Source organism: Archocentrus centrarchus, chromosome 21 (genome assembly GCF_007364275.1).
Source record: "Archocentrus centrarchus isolate MPI-CPG fArcCen1 chromosome 21, fArcCen1, whole genome shotgun sequence".
Classification (NCBI taxonomy): Eukaryota; Metazoa; Chordata; class Actinopteri; order Cichliformes; family Cichlidae; genus Archocentrus; species Archocentrus centrarchus.
In genome coordinates this window covers 35371842-35388940 of record NC_044366.1, presented here as the reverse complement: position 1 = coordinate 35388940, position 17099 = coordinate 35371842, and the positions used below count along the sequence as shown (strand labels likewise).

Genomic DNA, 17099 nt, shown 5'->3' with positions numbered 1-17099 from the left:
TATTTTAGCATCTATCTTACAATGTAAAGCACCTTGAGGCTGACAATATAATAAGTAGCATTGAAATGATTTCAAATAAACTAAAATCTCTGAAACTAAGAACAGTACAAGTACAAAGCCACTGGCTGAATGCACAGTGGTCTAGATACTATTGAGGGTGAGTATTCAAAGACAAGACCATCAGAGCTGTGAGTCAGCAGGGGAAATGATCTCACTGTCACATTGAGATAAGTAGCTAGCAGCTGGCTAGTAGTTAAACAGCAGAATGCTGTCGCTTACCGTATCATCTTAACATTTTAAGCTTATTAATGTATTATCTCTGAATTGGGTTGCCCAGCATTTGTGTCCACCCAGTTTAAAGATGACAGAGCCACTCTCTTTCTTCTTCTGTCTTGTCTTACCACTTTAGGTGCGTTCAGTTGTCCACTCCTCGCGCTCCTCTGTCACCTCAGCATCTGGGATTTCCGTTAACTCAGCTTCTTCCATGGACTCGCTGGACAGCGTTCTCCGCTCCGACTTGGACGGCCAGCAGTCTGCAGTAATGCCCTCAGCTGAAGAAGCCAGTCAAGGGCATCACAACACGGAGGTACAGCAAGAGAATTAATGAGTGATTGCTGTGTGTGGGCTACCCCCTCACAGTGCAGAGGGAATTAATGGGAATGCAGTATGCCTCAGCTCAAATATGTTTAAAACTCTCAAACTCTTTCTGTCATTGGAAGTGCACTGAAGCAACATGTAACTGCCTTCTACTGCTTTAGCTAACCATAATATACCTCACTTTAGCTAATGTGACAGTGAGAAAACCTATTCCCTGATAAAAGTACAGCTATTCAATTCCTGTTCACTGACTGGGATTACAGCAGTCTGCTGTTTCAAGCGGATTTATGAGCCTATTATTTGCATCATACAGCAATTGCATTTGCAAAGCAGACTGGCACACACTAGCATGTAGTTGCAGAATATGTGAATCGAAGAACAAAGGACAAGGCAAATGCGGTGCACAGGAACTCAAAATATTTAATCAGAAGTTCATACAGGCGGCTAAAATTATCTAGAAAATATTTACTAATTTAGTTTACTTAAAAATCACAGTCCAGTTTCAGTTCACCATCAAAGTACAGGTGCTGGTCATGAAATCAGAATATCATGAAAAAGTTGATTTATTTCAGTAATCCCATTCAAAAAGTGAAACTTGTATATTATATTCATTCATTACACACAGACTGATAGATTTCAAATGCTTATTAGGGCCTGAGCCCAACCTGGGCGAAGGCCCTATTGTAATTGCTTTGGATATTTAGGCAAATGAATTCCTTTTTTGAGGGCCTAAACATGCTCAAAAACTGATGAAATTTTGCACACATGGCAGGTCTGGTGAAAATTGAAGTATTTTAATGGTTTCAGACATGGCCCTTTCAAAATGGCTCTATAGCGCTACCTTTAGTTCAATTCTCACTGCTGTGTTTCACGTACATGTATGAAATTTGGTACACATATGTAACATGCCCAGACAAACAAAAAAGATCCCAGGGTCCAATGGCCTACACCCAACAGGAAGTCTGCCATTTTGAATCAAATGGCTGATTTTAGCCATTTCCTGCCCTTATACTCTCTCTAATAACTCAGAGGTTTTGGATGTTATCAACTTCATATTTGTTTTGTCTTATCTACACACCAGGGGGAATCTAAATTTCAAAAATGGTGAGTTTTCACCAGAGGGCATGGCCGTGACACCACAGTGAATTTCGATCATTTGCCAGGAAATTTTGATTGCCTCTCATTCAAACCTGCATTATCCAATCTGGATCAAACTTCCGCAGTAGGATGATCGTCCGCCCCTGAACCCATACATATGATAATATTTACGGTACTGACAGTCACAGTGCCACCTAGTGGGAGCAGGAAATGTCATGTTTTACACTTTGATTTCGACATTTCCCCATGAACACATAAATGTCTGTAACTCAAAGCCACATTGCCCAATCTGCCTCAACCTTTAGTGGTTTGATAAGCATGCTGCCCTGAACGCAATGATATGCATAAAGTCCATAAACGTTAGAGCGCGACCTAGTGGGACCTGGAAATGTCATAAAATAGCATGTTTTTTGAGCAGCCCCGGGGCTACTTTTTATCTACATATCTGAAATTGTGCAGGCTCGAGTAACATCCTAAGACCTACAAAAAAGTCTCTTGGACCCATATCCAAAACTCTACAGGAAGTCGGCCATCTTCAATTGAAGGTGTCAATTTTTGCGGTTTTCACACCTGCTATTTGAATCAACTCCTCCTAGGGCACCAAAATGGCTCCAGATCATCTACACAAGTAGCCTGTCAAAAGTTAATCACGGTTTTGTAGAATCTTGAACTGTGTTGCCGTGGCAACCCTCTGAATGTGGGATTTTAATCATATACTACAGAACACCAAATTGTCATATCTCTAACATACATTGTCCAATCTGTCCCAAACTTCACAGGCTTAATGGGAGAGTAAGGGAGACTGGACACACCCATCTATCAGCCTTTTTCACACTCATAACGCTACCTAGTGGCGACATGAAATCAGCAGTACACTGATAATCATCATCCTATGATCATTACAATTTAAGTGATGGCTGCAGGCATTACATAGAGCATCGTGACACTTTAATTAGTAGGCACTCACCGATGCCACCTAGTGGGAGTGGGAGATGTTCTGCGGCCGAACGATATGAAGTACAGCTAGCCTGCTGAGCTGTCAGCAACCGGGTGAGCCTGCTCTCTCTCGTCCGCAACAGCCTCCGAGCGCAGCACAGATCGAGTGCGCCACGGGTCGACGCGCGCCAGATGCAAGGGCCCGATCATCGCCGCTTGCGGCTTTAATTTCTTTTAATTTTGATGGTTATAACTGACAACTAATGAAAACCCCAAATTCAGTATCCCAGAAAATTAGAATATTGTGAAAAGGTTCAATATTGAAGACACCTGGTGCCACACTCTAATCAGCTAATTAACTCAAAACACCTGCAAAGGCATTTAAATGGTCTCTCAGTCTAAATCTGTAGGTTACACAATCATGGGGTAGACTGCTGACTTGACAGTTGTCCAAAAGACGACCTTTGACACCTTGCGCAAGGAGGGTGAGACACAAAAGGTCATTGCTAAAGAGGCTGGCTGTTCACAGAGCTGTTCAGAAGCGTCTCGCCTGGACTAAAGACAAAAAGGACTGGACTGCTGCTGAGTGCTCCAAAGTTATGTTCTCTGATCAAAGTCAATGTTGCATTTCCTTTGGAAATCAAGGTCCCAGAGTCTGGAGGAAGAGAGGAGAGGCACAGAATCCATATTGCTTGAGGTCCAGTGTAAAGTTTCCACAGTCAGTGATGGTTTGGGGTGCCATGTCATCTGCTGGTGTTGGTCCACTGTGTTTTCTGAGGTCCAAGGTCAACGCAGCCATCTACCAGGAAGTTTTAGTGCACTTCATGCTTCCTGCTGCTGACCAACTTTATGGAGATGCAGATTTCATTTTCCAGCAGGACTTGGCACCTGCACACAGTGCCAAAGCTACCAGTACCTGCTTTAAGGACCATGGTATCCCTGTTCTTAATTGGCCAGCAAACTCGCCTGACCTTTAACCCCATAGAAAATCTATGGGCTATTGTGAAGAGGAAGATGCGATATGCCAGACCCAACAATTCAGAAGCTGCGGGTGGCTGTAGCTCAGGAGGTAGCGCCAGTCACCTACTGGTTCGGCAGTTCAATTCCTGGCTGCTCCAGGCTGCATGCTAAAGCATCCTTGGGCAAGATACTGAACCCCAAGTTGCTCTCCAACGCAAGCATCAGAGTATGAATGTGTGTGAATGTTAGATACTAAGCACTTAGCTTAGTTACTCATGGAAGTGTTTGTATGAATGGGTAAATGAGTGCTCAGTGTAGAAAAGTGGTATATAAGAACTAGTCCATTTAGCTGAAGGCCACATCAGAGCAGCCTGGGCTCTCGTAACACCTGAGCAGTGCCACAGACTGATCAACTCCATGCCACGAAACATTGCTGCAGCAATCCAGGCAAAAGGAGCCCCAACTAAGTATTGAGTGCTGTACATGCTCATACTTTTCAGTTGGCCAACATTTCTAAAAATCCTTTTTTTTTGGATTGGTCTTAAGTAATATTATAATTTTCTGAGATACTGAATTTGGGGTTTTCATTAGTTGTCAGTTATAATCATCAAAATTAAAAGAAATAAACATTTGAAATATATCAGTCTGCGTGCAATGAGTGAATATAATATACAAGTTTCACTTTTTGAATGGAATTACTAAAATGAATCAACTTTTTCATGATATTCTAACCTGGAAACTTTGAGTAGTGAAATACTTATGCAGAAACATATGCATGGTATTATTAGATCATATTTTCTGATTCATTAATGTTTTTATTACTAATGTTTCTGTTGGAGATGAATTTAATGACTTGCTGTGTATACTGCTGGGCAGTTTTATTTTTGTGTTTTTTTTCTAGAGAGACACCTCCAGTGTCAGAAGATTTTGGAGCAACTCAGATTTCCAGCAACATTTCTTTACTTTTCTGTTTCCACAGACTGTATATAAAAGATGGACATTCTGAAAAATGAAGCCAATAGTCTTAAACCTGGATTCTCGTAGTCCAGCAGGAGGCAACTTTTCTGGTAGTCAGTCTTCTCAGTAAACACTTTCCTGATGAGGTTACGTTCTCCGTTGCTAGTTTAAGGCTTCCTTATTGCAGATTTGATCCTGTTTAAGGTAAAATAGATGATAAAGCAGTTATATCAGCTTAGATAGTGCTCTCTGGTTATCAGTCTAATTCATCCCTCACTAAATGGTCAAAATGCTGAACTCAGGTCTACCAGATGGTCGTTCACAAATAAATGGCTGACATCATGGTGATTACATCAGTCTCTTCTGGGAGAGGTGGTTCTTTCTGAGAAGTCTAAGAAAATAAAGCCTCTGCTTTTCCTTTTTTATGGTCTCTGCGGTGTTAGCGGCTCAGGTCCTCCTTGATCTGTACACCCAGTAACTTAAAAGATGGTACCCTTTCCACACAGTCCCATTGATGTATAGTAGCTGGATGTAGCTCCTTAATTTTGGCCGTGTTGAGAGCCAGCACACTGTCCTGACAGCTGCTCCACCTCATCTCTTTATGCTCCCCTCATTGCCCACTGAGATGAGTCTGACCACAAATTTAATGATGTCATTGCTGGGGTGGGCGGGAGTACAGTCATAGGTGTAGAGGGTGCAGAGTAGGGGGCTCAGCACACAACCCTTTGGGGAGCTGGTGTTTTGAGGGTGACTCTGTAGATATGTCAGCGCCTATTCCAACCTTGCACAAACAGTCTGTCACGAAGTCCAGGACCCAGGAGCAGAAGATTGCCACCTTTGCCACATAATTGTGTTCCAACGGTGCCATACAACATGCAGTGTTGCAGGTGAACAGTGGGTGAATCCTCACACCAAGATTTTACAGTGTTAACCACATGTTAGAAAGCCCAGACATCCCCAAAGAGGAGCTTTACTCATGAGTGGTCTTTTTTCTATGAGGTGCAAAGCTGTTACCACAATACAACATTAATTCTAATGTTTTGGGACCAGCACCAACACTGCAGTGTGACATTGTTTCTTCTCCCAACAGTCGAGTCTTGTCTGCTGTTTTTTAATAGTGTGGGTTGTTTTAGGTTGTGCAGCAGCTTTCCTTTGTGCCGCTTGATTTTTCACCTGCTGCTGACAGTTTCTGCTGCTTCAGGCTCTGTCCTCGCTTCTTTTATAATCCACACTGCTCTGACTTTCTGTTCCAGAATCCACTAAAAAAACCCAAATCTTCCATTAACTACCTCCATACACACACATCACCAAAACTAAGAGCGTTTTTTTTTTTTTTTTTTTTTTTACTTTTTTGCCTTTGTTGCTGAGGAAATTGAACCTCAGAGCTTGTTAGTGTTATCACCTTGCTTAACACCAAAAACTAATGAGCTCCACTGCAAGCACAAACCCTGTTAGCGAACAGAAATCTGGGTTACTGCTCCAGCTCATCGAGTGCAGCGAGTCTGAGAGACCGGAGATGGAAACAGGGGAATGGATAGATAAAGAGTGGAGGAGTAAAGGAATGAATAATATTAGAATAATAAGATGAGACGCAAGAGTGAGTCAGCGTATGATAGTAAGAGAGGCAATACAGAACATTAAAATACTGAGAGAGCTGACAAAGAAAGATAGTCAGAAAGAAAAGGAGGAAGAAGACAGCAACAAAAGAAAAGAAGATGTGCTGTAGTGTGTTTGCCCCGAGCGTTGAGTCCAGCTCATTAGGAAGTTGGACTGCGGCAGTTTGAATCAGAGTCTCTCCTTTACATGCTCACTCTGACTGTCTATTAAGGACAGTAAAAATAGCCCCATTTTGGGACTCAGTAAATCCCCGTTGAACTTTCAAGTTAAGGCTGTTCTCCCATGGAGAAACAAAGGTTTTGTCAGATATGAGCTCGCTAATCTTAGTAATGCTGTGTCACTAATGCTGACACAGGAAGGGCACTTCATTGTTTTTCAGCTAGTTTGGAAGTTTAGCACACAGCATCCTGATGGGTATCCTTTAATGTTTGAAAGGGGGTCAGACTGCAGAAACACACAAGCCTGTAAGTATTTGGGCAGTGATGCATTTGTAGCTTTACCTCTGTACACCACCACAATGTATTTTCAATTAAAAAGACTTTCAGGAATTACAGTCATTTTTATAGACATTCCCACATTTGCAGAGTAATTAAAAAGTAATTAAACAAACATCATTTTAAATATGTGGGTTGGATGAAATAGTCAGTGATGGCCTGAAGCCTGCATCATATGGACATGATCACGCAATGGCAAGCCAGCTAGCAGCAGCAGAACTTTGTCAGGCAGTGATGGAGCTTGTTTGGTGTTATGTTGGTATTATGTGTGTGGTCAGAAACTTGACAAGTTCTAAATATTCGTTAAATGTAGCAGTTAGCACAACAATCACAGTAACATACTGCAATTTCAAGTAAGTGCACCACTTGTTGTGTCTCATTATTATGTTATTATGTGTCTCTCACTGTAGACAAAACTACACTGTCAAATTCATGCACTATGGTAGTGCATAGTGTAATGCATGGTAATATACTAATGAGTTGACAGTGTTAGACTTGGTGTGTATGAGAACCTTTTATACCTTTGGGTTTACTCATTGCCACTCCCCCTGTCAGGTAAAGCTGGGGTAAGCAGTAATTGTTGTTGTGGCAAATAACATTACAATAACTTTTCAGCATATTCATTTCAAGTGTACATTTAAAGTCTTAACAAAATCCATCCATCCATCCATCCATCACTTTAGGCAGCAGCCTAAGTGGAGAAGCCCAGACCTCCCTCTCCTCAGCTGAGAGGGAGGTCTCCAGCATGTCCTGGGTCTGCCCTTGGGCCTCCTCCTGTTAGGATATGCCCAGAACACCTCACCCAAGAGGCACCCAGGAGGCATCCTAGTCAGATGCCCAAACCACCTCAGCTGGCTCCTTTCGATGTGGAGGCGCAGCAGCTTTACTCTGAGCCCCTCCTGAATGGCTGCACTCCTCACCCTATCTCTAAAGGAGATAAGGGAGACAGCTTTTTGAATTTATTTTTTTAAGCGTGTCTAAAGCGCAGTATAGATTTTCTGCTGGGGGAACACGTTTATGTGTGCAGCTTGTTAATCCGTACCTACTGAAACCCTGAATGAAGCACAAACTGTGTGCCGCCTTGTCACAGGAATGTCTGTGTTAATTTGGTGATTTATGAAATTTATGAAATGTTTATTTTACCACTAAATCACCAGATTAATGATTTGCGCCGGCATTAATCACGTGTCCTTTTTTAACAACAGTGCTGCATTTTATTGGTATATTTTTTTAATGTTTTCTTATGTGATAATGTATCAGGAGTAGGTGGCGCTCATAGGGATCATGTTCTGTGGAAGAAGAGTCACATGACCTGTGAAACGCCCCTTTTAAATTGGTACCTGCTGCCAACACCACCCTTTCATGTTAACCTGCAGGACAAACCTGCAATTAGCTAGCTTAACCTAACTGGTTAACTTAAGTTGATAACATTGTTTATCCTGATCACCAGTGTTAGGGTCAGTAATTTCAGATAACAAAAGATACCCAACAAAAGATGGGTATGCTGAACTCACTTCGTATTGCAGGTCCCTGGTTTCCAATAAAATCCAGTTTCAAAATACATGAAAAGTTGAAAGGTGTGTTTTATTATTCTATGAGTGCCACCTACTCCTGATATTAACTAATTATTGTGGAAAGTAAAAATCAGAGTTAAAAGTATCAGTATCAGCAATACTGGCCCTGGATTTACTTGGTATTGGATCTATATCAAAATTTGCAGTATCGCACACCACTAAAGAATACCCACCCCGGCTCGCCAACTAGAATGGATCACACACAGTCACTAACATGTGGTTGGTCAGATTTTTACCAAAGGGAGAAGCTGACTGTAAGCGTCTGCGTGTTTGTGTATATCTGGTTGACCTAAATATTATTTAATCTCTGGTTATCACGAGAGACCTAATGCTTTCTATAAAATAGTTTCTAGAGATTGAAGCGAATACATGCTTTCATGAGATTACTGAAGATGAGAAAATAGAGGGTATTGTACATTGCTAAAGGCAATGTACAATACCCTCTATGTACAATAAATTTTAACAGTACGCCAAAAATACAGGATCAGATAAAAAAAAAAAAGCTAACATTCAAAAAAGAAACTTCTTGTTTGTCTTTACTAAAAGAGGTTCAGTTCACTGTGGTTCTGTACTGATCTCAGTCTGCTTAGGAGGAAGCTGCTGAGGATGAACTGTCTGCTGACCGACAGCATGTACGGATGAGGGATTATGGACAGTAAATCTTACTGTGCCACAGATTTGTCTGGAGTCTCTTTGTTCCCTTTGCCAGTTAATATGAGTAATACAAAATATTTAATGAATCAATAATTGATGACTCTGTCTGGTATTTCACTGGCCTCTCACTGTTCACCTGTTTAGCTGTACAGCCCTCCACTCCCACCACAACACTGTAAAGCAGCAGTGACTGACTATACTCTACTTGTTTCTGTTTAAATTGGTTCACTCCCCTTCATGATGTAGTGACAGCTTCTGTTTGTGTTGCCTCCTGCTGACCATTAGAGAGAATGCAGGTTTAAGGCTTAAGCCTGTATTATCAGACTCAAAAATGATATAGATCTTTGATAGAGTGCCACAGAAAAGAGTCCTAAAAGTCTTAAATGAACTGGTATCTTTGTACTTCTGGGACCTTGATTTTCCAAGCACTGTGGTTATGCGATCATGTTGCCGTTTGTTTTATAGCCTAACATTAGTGTTTTACTTCTTGTTATTGAATATGCTACAAAAATTATGAAAGCAGCATCACAGATATCATCTTGCTGAGAAAACAAAAACAGCAATACTTACAGTTCATCTGGGCTCCATCCAATTTGATGGAATCGTTTTGTTTGCGCCAGTGTCTGCAAGAAATCGACAAGTCAACTCAAAGTTTGGGTTTCAAACAGGCCTACATGTTATGAGACTCAGCAGATATATTTTTCTGTAGCCAAAAAATTACCAAATGTGCTTCTAGGACTGTATGCTGCTCACATTAGCATTTCCACTGATGGAAAGTCAGGTATTAGAAACTTAGAAAATCACAAGTAAAGGTAGTCTTGGCAGTGTGAGTTTTATATGGAAATAAGTTTTTGACTGTTAAATATGTTTCTTAACCTCTTAATGTCACCAGTGAATGACTTAGGGGTGGGGTTAGAGTTGCATTTGTGCTCCATGCTACACAAACACAGTTTCAGTAATTAGAATGTGTTACCTTTGAAACCGAATCTTACATGCTTTGTGAAGTAGTAGCACTTCTGATCTAAGATTTTTATTGGGGTATACCTAAGGGAAAACTCCATATAAACAGGTAGAGGTGAACCTAACTCTAACCCCAGACGGGTCACTGGGGACCTAGTGGATGGAAAGAGGTTAACCTTTCCTTTTCTCATCTCAGCAAACCAAGAGTTTATCAACACTTTAATCTGTTTGCTATGTGTGCAGTTCTCCTTCACAGGTTTCTGTCACTGACCACTTCATCAATGACGTTCTTCTGCTGCTTATCTCTGCTTTACAGCTTTCTGCTAAACTGCCACGTCCAACCAATCCAGCACCAGATTAATTCACGGGCACTTTCTCTTTCTTTTTCAAGCACTCGTATCTGGACAGGGAAACCTCGCTGATTTTGAGAAACATAGCGGGAAAACCTTCCCACCTACTGACCAAGGTGACACCCCACATACTTCTGCACACTGTTCCTCTTGTCTCACATGTCAGCATCCCACTTCTTCTCCACCTTTCTGTGCATGAGCAAATAAGCATGCGTGTGATTGATATATCAAGAGTCACGGCCATGTTCACGTTAACTCCTCTTCTGTCCTCCTTCCTCTTTGCCTTCATCTTTGTATCACTCTGTGTTTGAACCTTTCTGATGAGCTTTGTGAATTCTGCCCATTACTGTTTGTGCGTCTCTCACAGCACCTCTTTGGTCCTGTGTGCTGGTCAAATTTGTTATGTGATGAAAGGGTTGAATTGCTTTCAGTCAAAGTGCAGAGACCATTTTTGAGCACAAGGAGTACTGGTATCTTTGTACTTCTGGGACCTTGATTTTCCAAGCACTGTGGAAAATCAATTTATGAGTGAAGGCAAACTGCACTTCACTGTCTCTGTGCTATGTGTGATATATGTAAGTTTTACTTCTGTAATAAGTCTTTGAAGGATAAGATCACCTAAACAGAAAAAAGCTAGCATGAACTCAATATGTACCTGCTGCTTACCCACTACCTGCCTAGTACTTGGGGTGGCTGTGGCTCAGGAGGCAGCACAGGTCAACTGCTAACTGGAAGGTTGATGGTTTCATTTCAGGCTGCTCTCATCTGCCAAAGTATCCTTGGGCAAGACACTGAACCCCAAGTTGCTCCTGATGCATTCACTGAAGTGTGTGAATGTTAGCTAGAAAGCATTTAAGTGTAGAATGTGTAGGGTAAGGAGAGGAGAAAAGCAGTCCATTTACTGACCAGTGAAAGTTGAAGAACTGTTTATAGTTGTGTGGACTTAGCATTTATTTTATGTGGATAATGAATAATGAAAAAAATGACTGCAGTCTTGGCTCCCACTGGTAGGGGTGAGGTACCAGCACTTAAAAGCATTAAACAAATATTTATGCAAAATGCACAATGGTCTCATTGCAAACCAGTGGAGAATATCAGTGTGTCACTAAAGCCACCTGTGTGGTTGTTGCTACTTCAGCAACCCTGTTTTCTTGTAATTGTAAAATCTTTGTGATTATAAACATGTTGATTATTTACATGTTAATGAAACCAAGCGCAGGTTTAGTGTGACAGTCAACTCTTCTGTGTCTGCTTTTACAAACTCGAGCCAGGTAAACAGGTATTGGACTATAAAAATAACAAATAAATAAATAAAGACATCATGTAATTAAAAATATTCCAAGTCTGTTAAACAAAGACAACAAATATTTAAGATTGAGAATGAGTATGCATACTTTGAGATTAAAAACTCCTAGTTTTGGACTTACCATTTTTACAGTCTGTCTTAAAATATATTGTATCAGATTTGATGCAAAAAAAATAAATGAGCATATTTCAACATAAACTCTTCTTTGCTACTACAAAAACTTTATATTTTGGCAGACTTAACAGTGACATTGATAATGACTGTGGCTTCTCATGTTATTATGCTACCCTAAATAGCCTAATGTTAGCCAGAGGACAACCGCTTAAATAATCTTATGTCAAAGAGAGAGGTAGCAAAGGCAGGAGAAAATGCTTACAGTGAGTTGTATGTGAGGCTGGATGTTAAGGACAGAGAAAAGGACTTGTATCAATTGGGTAGGTAGAGAACTTAGTGATTAAGAGTGATTAAGAGAAGATGGAAGGAGTACTTTGAAGAACTGATGGATGTAAAAAATGAGAGAGAGAGAGAGAGAGAGAGAGAGAAAAGGACAGATGGAGAACAGTTCGTGAATCAAGAAGTGCAGGGGATAAATAAGGAAGAAGTAAGGGCAGCTATGAAGAGTGGAAAGGCTCTTGGTCCAGGTGACATACCTGTGGAGGTATGGAGATGTCTAGGAGAGAGGGCAGTGGGCTTTTTGGCCAGACAGTTTCATACAATTGTGGAGAGTGAGAGGATGCCTGAGGAATGGAGAAGTGCATTGGTACCGACAGGTTGCCTGAGGAGGTCAGGCATGAGTCTCCATGGACTATGATGTTTGCAGACATTGTGATCTGTAGTGAGAGTGGGGAGCAGGTGGAAGAGAGCCTGGAAAGGTGAAGGTACGCTTTGGATAGAAAAGGAATGAAAGGGGAGGTTTGTGACAAAAGTATAGCAACAGGTGTGTGTGCATATATGTGCGTGCGTGTATGTGTGTGTTGCTCAAAAAATTAGAGGAACACTTTTTAATCAGTCATTTAAATTTCTGGGATACTGATCTGGTCAGTTAAGTATCAAAGGGGGTTGTTATCAGTTTCAGCTACTTTGGTGTTAATAAAATTAACAACAGGTGCACTAGAGGGGCAACAATGAGGCAACCTGTAAAGCAGGAATGGTTTTATGGGTGGAGGACACTGACATTTTGTTCTCTCACTAGTTTTGCATTTGGCTAGGGTCAGTGTCACTACTAGTAGCATGAGGCAAAACCTGGACCCTACAGAGGTTGCACAGGTTGTCCAACTCCTCCAGGATGGCACATCAATATGTGACATTGCCAGAAGCTTTGCTGTGTCTCCCAGCACAGTCTCAAGAGCATGGAGCAAAGTCCGGGAGACAGGCAGTTACTCTAGGACATCTGGACGTAGAAGGTCCTTAACCCATCAGCAGGATCATATCTGCTCCTTTGTGCAAGGAGGAACGGGATGAGCACTGCCAGAGCTACAAAATGACCTCCAGCAGCCACCGGCATGAATGTGTCTGACCAAACAATCAGAAACACACTTCATGAGGGTGGCCTGAGGGCCTGACATCCTCTAGTGGGCCCTGTACTCACTGCCTGGCACCTTGGAGCCCAATTGGCATTTGCCATAGAATACTAGAATTGACAGGTTTGCCAATAGCGCTCTGCGCTTTTCATAGGTGAGCACAGGTTCACCCTTATCACATGTGATGGATGTGAAAGGGTCTGTAGAAGCTTTGTAGAACGTTATGTTTTGTCCTTTCTGTTCAGTGTCCTTTATTTTTGTTTGTACATACATTACCTTATGTCATACACACATCCATACACTCAATGACATCCATGTTCTCTCACACATACTCTACAAACACACAAGCTTACATCTCATTTTAATATACAATGACATTTAACAAGTACCAACTTAAACTGGTATTGTGGAATGTGTGTCATTTCAGACAAAAAGGACTAAAATAATCACCCACCTAATTAATTAAAAGACAGATATATGCGCCCTACAAGAAACTCGCGTAACACTTAGAAATTCAAAATCTTAAAGTGCAACAACTTGACAAGAAATACGCTTCAGCTTATCCAGGTGGAAGATATATTATTATCAGCTTATCCCTAAACAATAAAATGTCAACATTTATTGCCCTAATGATGATCCATCTTTCTTCCACAATCTTTTTTCATTGTTTTGCAATTCAACAAACTTTATTATTGTCATAGATTTCAACATAGTAATAAACCCTGCCCTTGATCAATCAGACTCACCTGGTAGGTCAGAAATTTGGCATTCCACAGATATATTAAAGCAATATATGAATCATTATGGACTTGGCAATAGTTGAAGGAACCCTTCATCTAGAGCAGGGGTGTCAAACTCAATCACAGAACGGGCCAAAAGTGCAAGTCGAGGGCCAAACAGGATTAACCTTTACAGAACATCGAAAACCAAGAATATTTGAATCAGCAATATGAATTTGAATGGCCATAATACAGCAACCTTTTCCTCAACACATGAAATAAAATATAATATTTTTCATCAAAAATACCCTCAGGGAAAATGAGAACATTTCAAGCTGATGAAAATTCCCAAATTTCTTTTTTGATGTGATATGAACAAAAAGTCCAGAAACAAGAAGCAAGCTCTTAGTTTTCTCTCTTATTCCATTTTTTTCTTACTTTCCATGAACTGACAGATTTCTTAAAGCAGCTCAGCGTATCTGTGTGATACGGCACGTCACCAAATTCAGAAGCTATTTCTCGAGCTATTTAAACCTTATAAAGTTCACTGTCTGTGTTTCGTGCTTATGACGCGTTCTGTCTTCAGGACTTTGCTGCACAGCGTTTCCTGGTGTGTGACGCAGTCATGCACTGTCAGCTCACCTGTACAGGTCTCCCTCTGCATCTTCTCCCACATCCGCCCCACAATTTCACTTTTTTCCCTGCACATCGCAAGCGAGGAAAAGAGACTCACTCCGATGTCAGCAAACAGTTTCCTCTGCCTCCCACCTGTTTCCAAAGTCCACTTTTTGTTTGGCCATTGTTGGGGTCAGGGTAGTTTAAATGTCACTGTAAAAAGTGCTGACTGATGTTTTTATCTGCTGATCACTGATCTGTGTGTCATTGGTACGGGAAAACAGCGGCAGCTGTTGCAGGACATAGTGAGATTTGTAGTATAAGCGGTGGGAGTGCTATTTATCGGCGGGCCCTTAATCATAGCCATATTAAATTATCTCGCGGGCCGGATATAATTATCTCGGGCCTTGAGTTTGACATGTGCTCTAGAAAATATACTTATTTTACCTCTGTCCATCAGTCTTTCAGACTTCTTTCTCCTTAGTAGCTCCCTTATGCAACATGTAGCAGCTATAACAATCCATTCAATCATACATGAAGCTACAGCTACCATGACGCTCCTATCTAAACCCAACAAAGACCCAACACATCCTTCAAGTTATTGTCCACTCTCATTAATAAGCACAGACTTAAAAAAATTACTAAAGCACTAGCTATTAAAATAGAAAAAGTCACTCCAGCATGAAGCCCTCTGGACCAAACAGGTTTCATCGAATCCAGACATTCGCAGATTATTCAACTTAAGTCTTCCCCAAAAACAGGAAACCAAAACAATAATATCATTAGACACAGAAAGGCATTTGATAAAGTTAACTGGATCTGTAGGTTGATAATTTTCATTTTCATCAGACGATGTGGCATCCTTTCATTTACAACACCAGTCCATATCAGTGTAGATATCCAGCATGATTTTTATTTCCATTGAGATCTAATGTGTTTTCAAAGTATTCCTTTAATTTTTTAGCATTGTATTTATACATTCTGTGTGTGTGTGTGTGTGTGTGTGTGTGTGTGTGTGTGTGTGTGTGTGTGTGTGTGTGTGTGTGTGTGTGTGTGTTAAGCATGTGCACTGTGCAGCTGTAGCCTGAGAGAAACTAAGCCACGCGCTGATCTGTTTGTTAACGAGTATTTGGAGCTCAGCCAGAGGCAGTAATGGATCTTAGTAGAAGAGATTGGTGCTGGATAACAACAGTCAATACGGATAATGGGACTAGATACCCGTGCTAATTGGTAGTTGGATCAGTATACTGGTTGCTGGTGAAGATCTGCATGTCCTGGGCTCATCTATTTGCCTTATGTCATTTCTTTATTTTCATTTCTTGTGTGTTTTACTGTTTACTTTTTGACTTATATAATTATATTAATTTACGTGTAAAAAAAATTAAACCTGCACTAACTGTTCAAATGTGCATGAATGTCCCTGGACAGTGAAGTGTTGCAACTGTAACCACCAGAAATCCTGCTGCTCTTAAGCTAAAGTTGTAGCTTAAGAGCACTTAGTCATTAAGGACACTGTCCTTAATGGCTAAGGACAGAGTTGTATGTGTGTAGTGGGGGCAAGTAAGTAAAAAGTCTTTATCGTGATTGGATCGGCAATGCCATGATTTCATTGGATGAAAAAGCAAATGAGGCACTTTGATTGGATGTTAAAGGAACGTGCCAAATTTGCAGGGATAATCTCCTTTGGAGGAGAGATGGGGTCAGTCCCTTCCCAGTGGCTTCACATATAGACACGTGCACACACCCACACAAACAAACACACAAAGCGGTCAGCTGCCAGTGTGGTTTCTTGTGGGGAGTTCTTGGCTTTGGCTGTTATTTTAATGGCAGCTCAGAAACTCAGCACAAGTTTGAGGGTAAAGGAATATCTTCATACTCCTCAGGGGGCCAAAATAGGTTGTGCATCAAGCTTTTAAAGATAGTTTGACATATCCTTTTAGATAGTCCTGAATTATCAAGTTTGTAAGACTTTCAAATGATGCACCAATTCATTGCACAGTAGTGTATTCTTAGTAACAGCATGTTCCCTGCTGTTGACATTAATCTGAGCCCAGTGGCTAAGAATTAAATGAATGTACTCAGACTAATGTTTTACTGTAAGGTCCATTTTTTTCTCACAGCTGCTGCCCTTTGCTTAAAATCCAGCTTTTACTCTTGTGGATCAGACCCATCTCATCTCAAAATCTCAAAAATGCTCAAACTGTCTCTGGGAAAATGGTAAAATCTGACTTTTCTTTTAATTTATGGTCCCAGATTAGAGGAAGCAGGCGCATAATAGGCCCTCAGAATCCAGGCAGATTATGAGTTTCTGGGCCAGTCTAATTCCTGCAGCAGTGATTACACTGCAGGCGTAATTATCTGCAATCACTGGAGTGCGTTTACAAATGTAGATGTGTGTGCATGTAAATGAATGTTGTAGGTCTGCATACTGTTTTTGTGTCAGTGTTACACTGCCTCAGCAGTAAGAGCAGTCCTCCTCCTCCACACATACACACACTGCTGGCCCACTTGTGCATTTTATCTCAGCGCTCTGTTTTGAGCCTACAGCAGCTCAGAGGGGACACATTCTATATAACTTCAAAGGGAGAAGGATTTTTCCTGGGCACAGTCTAATTTTAGTTGCTTCATAATGTAGGGCAGCTGAATGTCTATGAGATGGAGAGAAAACGATTATACAGCAAGCTGGAAAGCATGGTGATGACAAAGGTAGCAGGCAAGTGCTAGAAAACATCTAGCAAATTC

The 17099-nt window shown here is 41.1% G+C and overlaps 1 protein-coding gene across 1 annotated transcript in view; it reads left to right on the top strand.

Moving 5' to 3' along the window:
* The window catches only part of raph1a (Ras association (RalGDS/AF-6) and pleckstrin homology domains 1a), a 104095-nt gene that overhangs the window by 61751 nt on the left and 25245 nt on the right, over window positions 1–17099 (top strand). The window contains exons 8-9 of the mRNA XM_030757623.1: window positions 410–586; window positions 10239–10313. Coding sequence (XP_030613483.1) covers window positions 410–586; window positions 10239–10313 — 252 coding nt within the window. The remainder of the gene's footprint in view (window positions 1–409; window positions 587–10238; window positions 10314–17099) is intronic.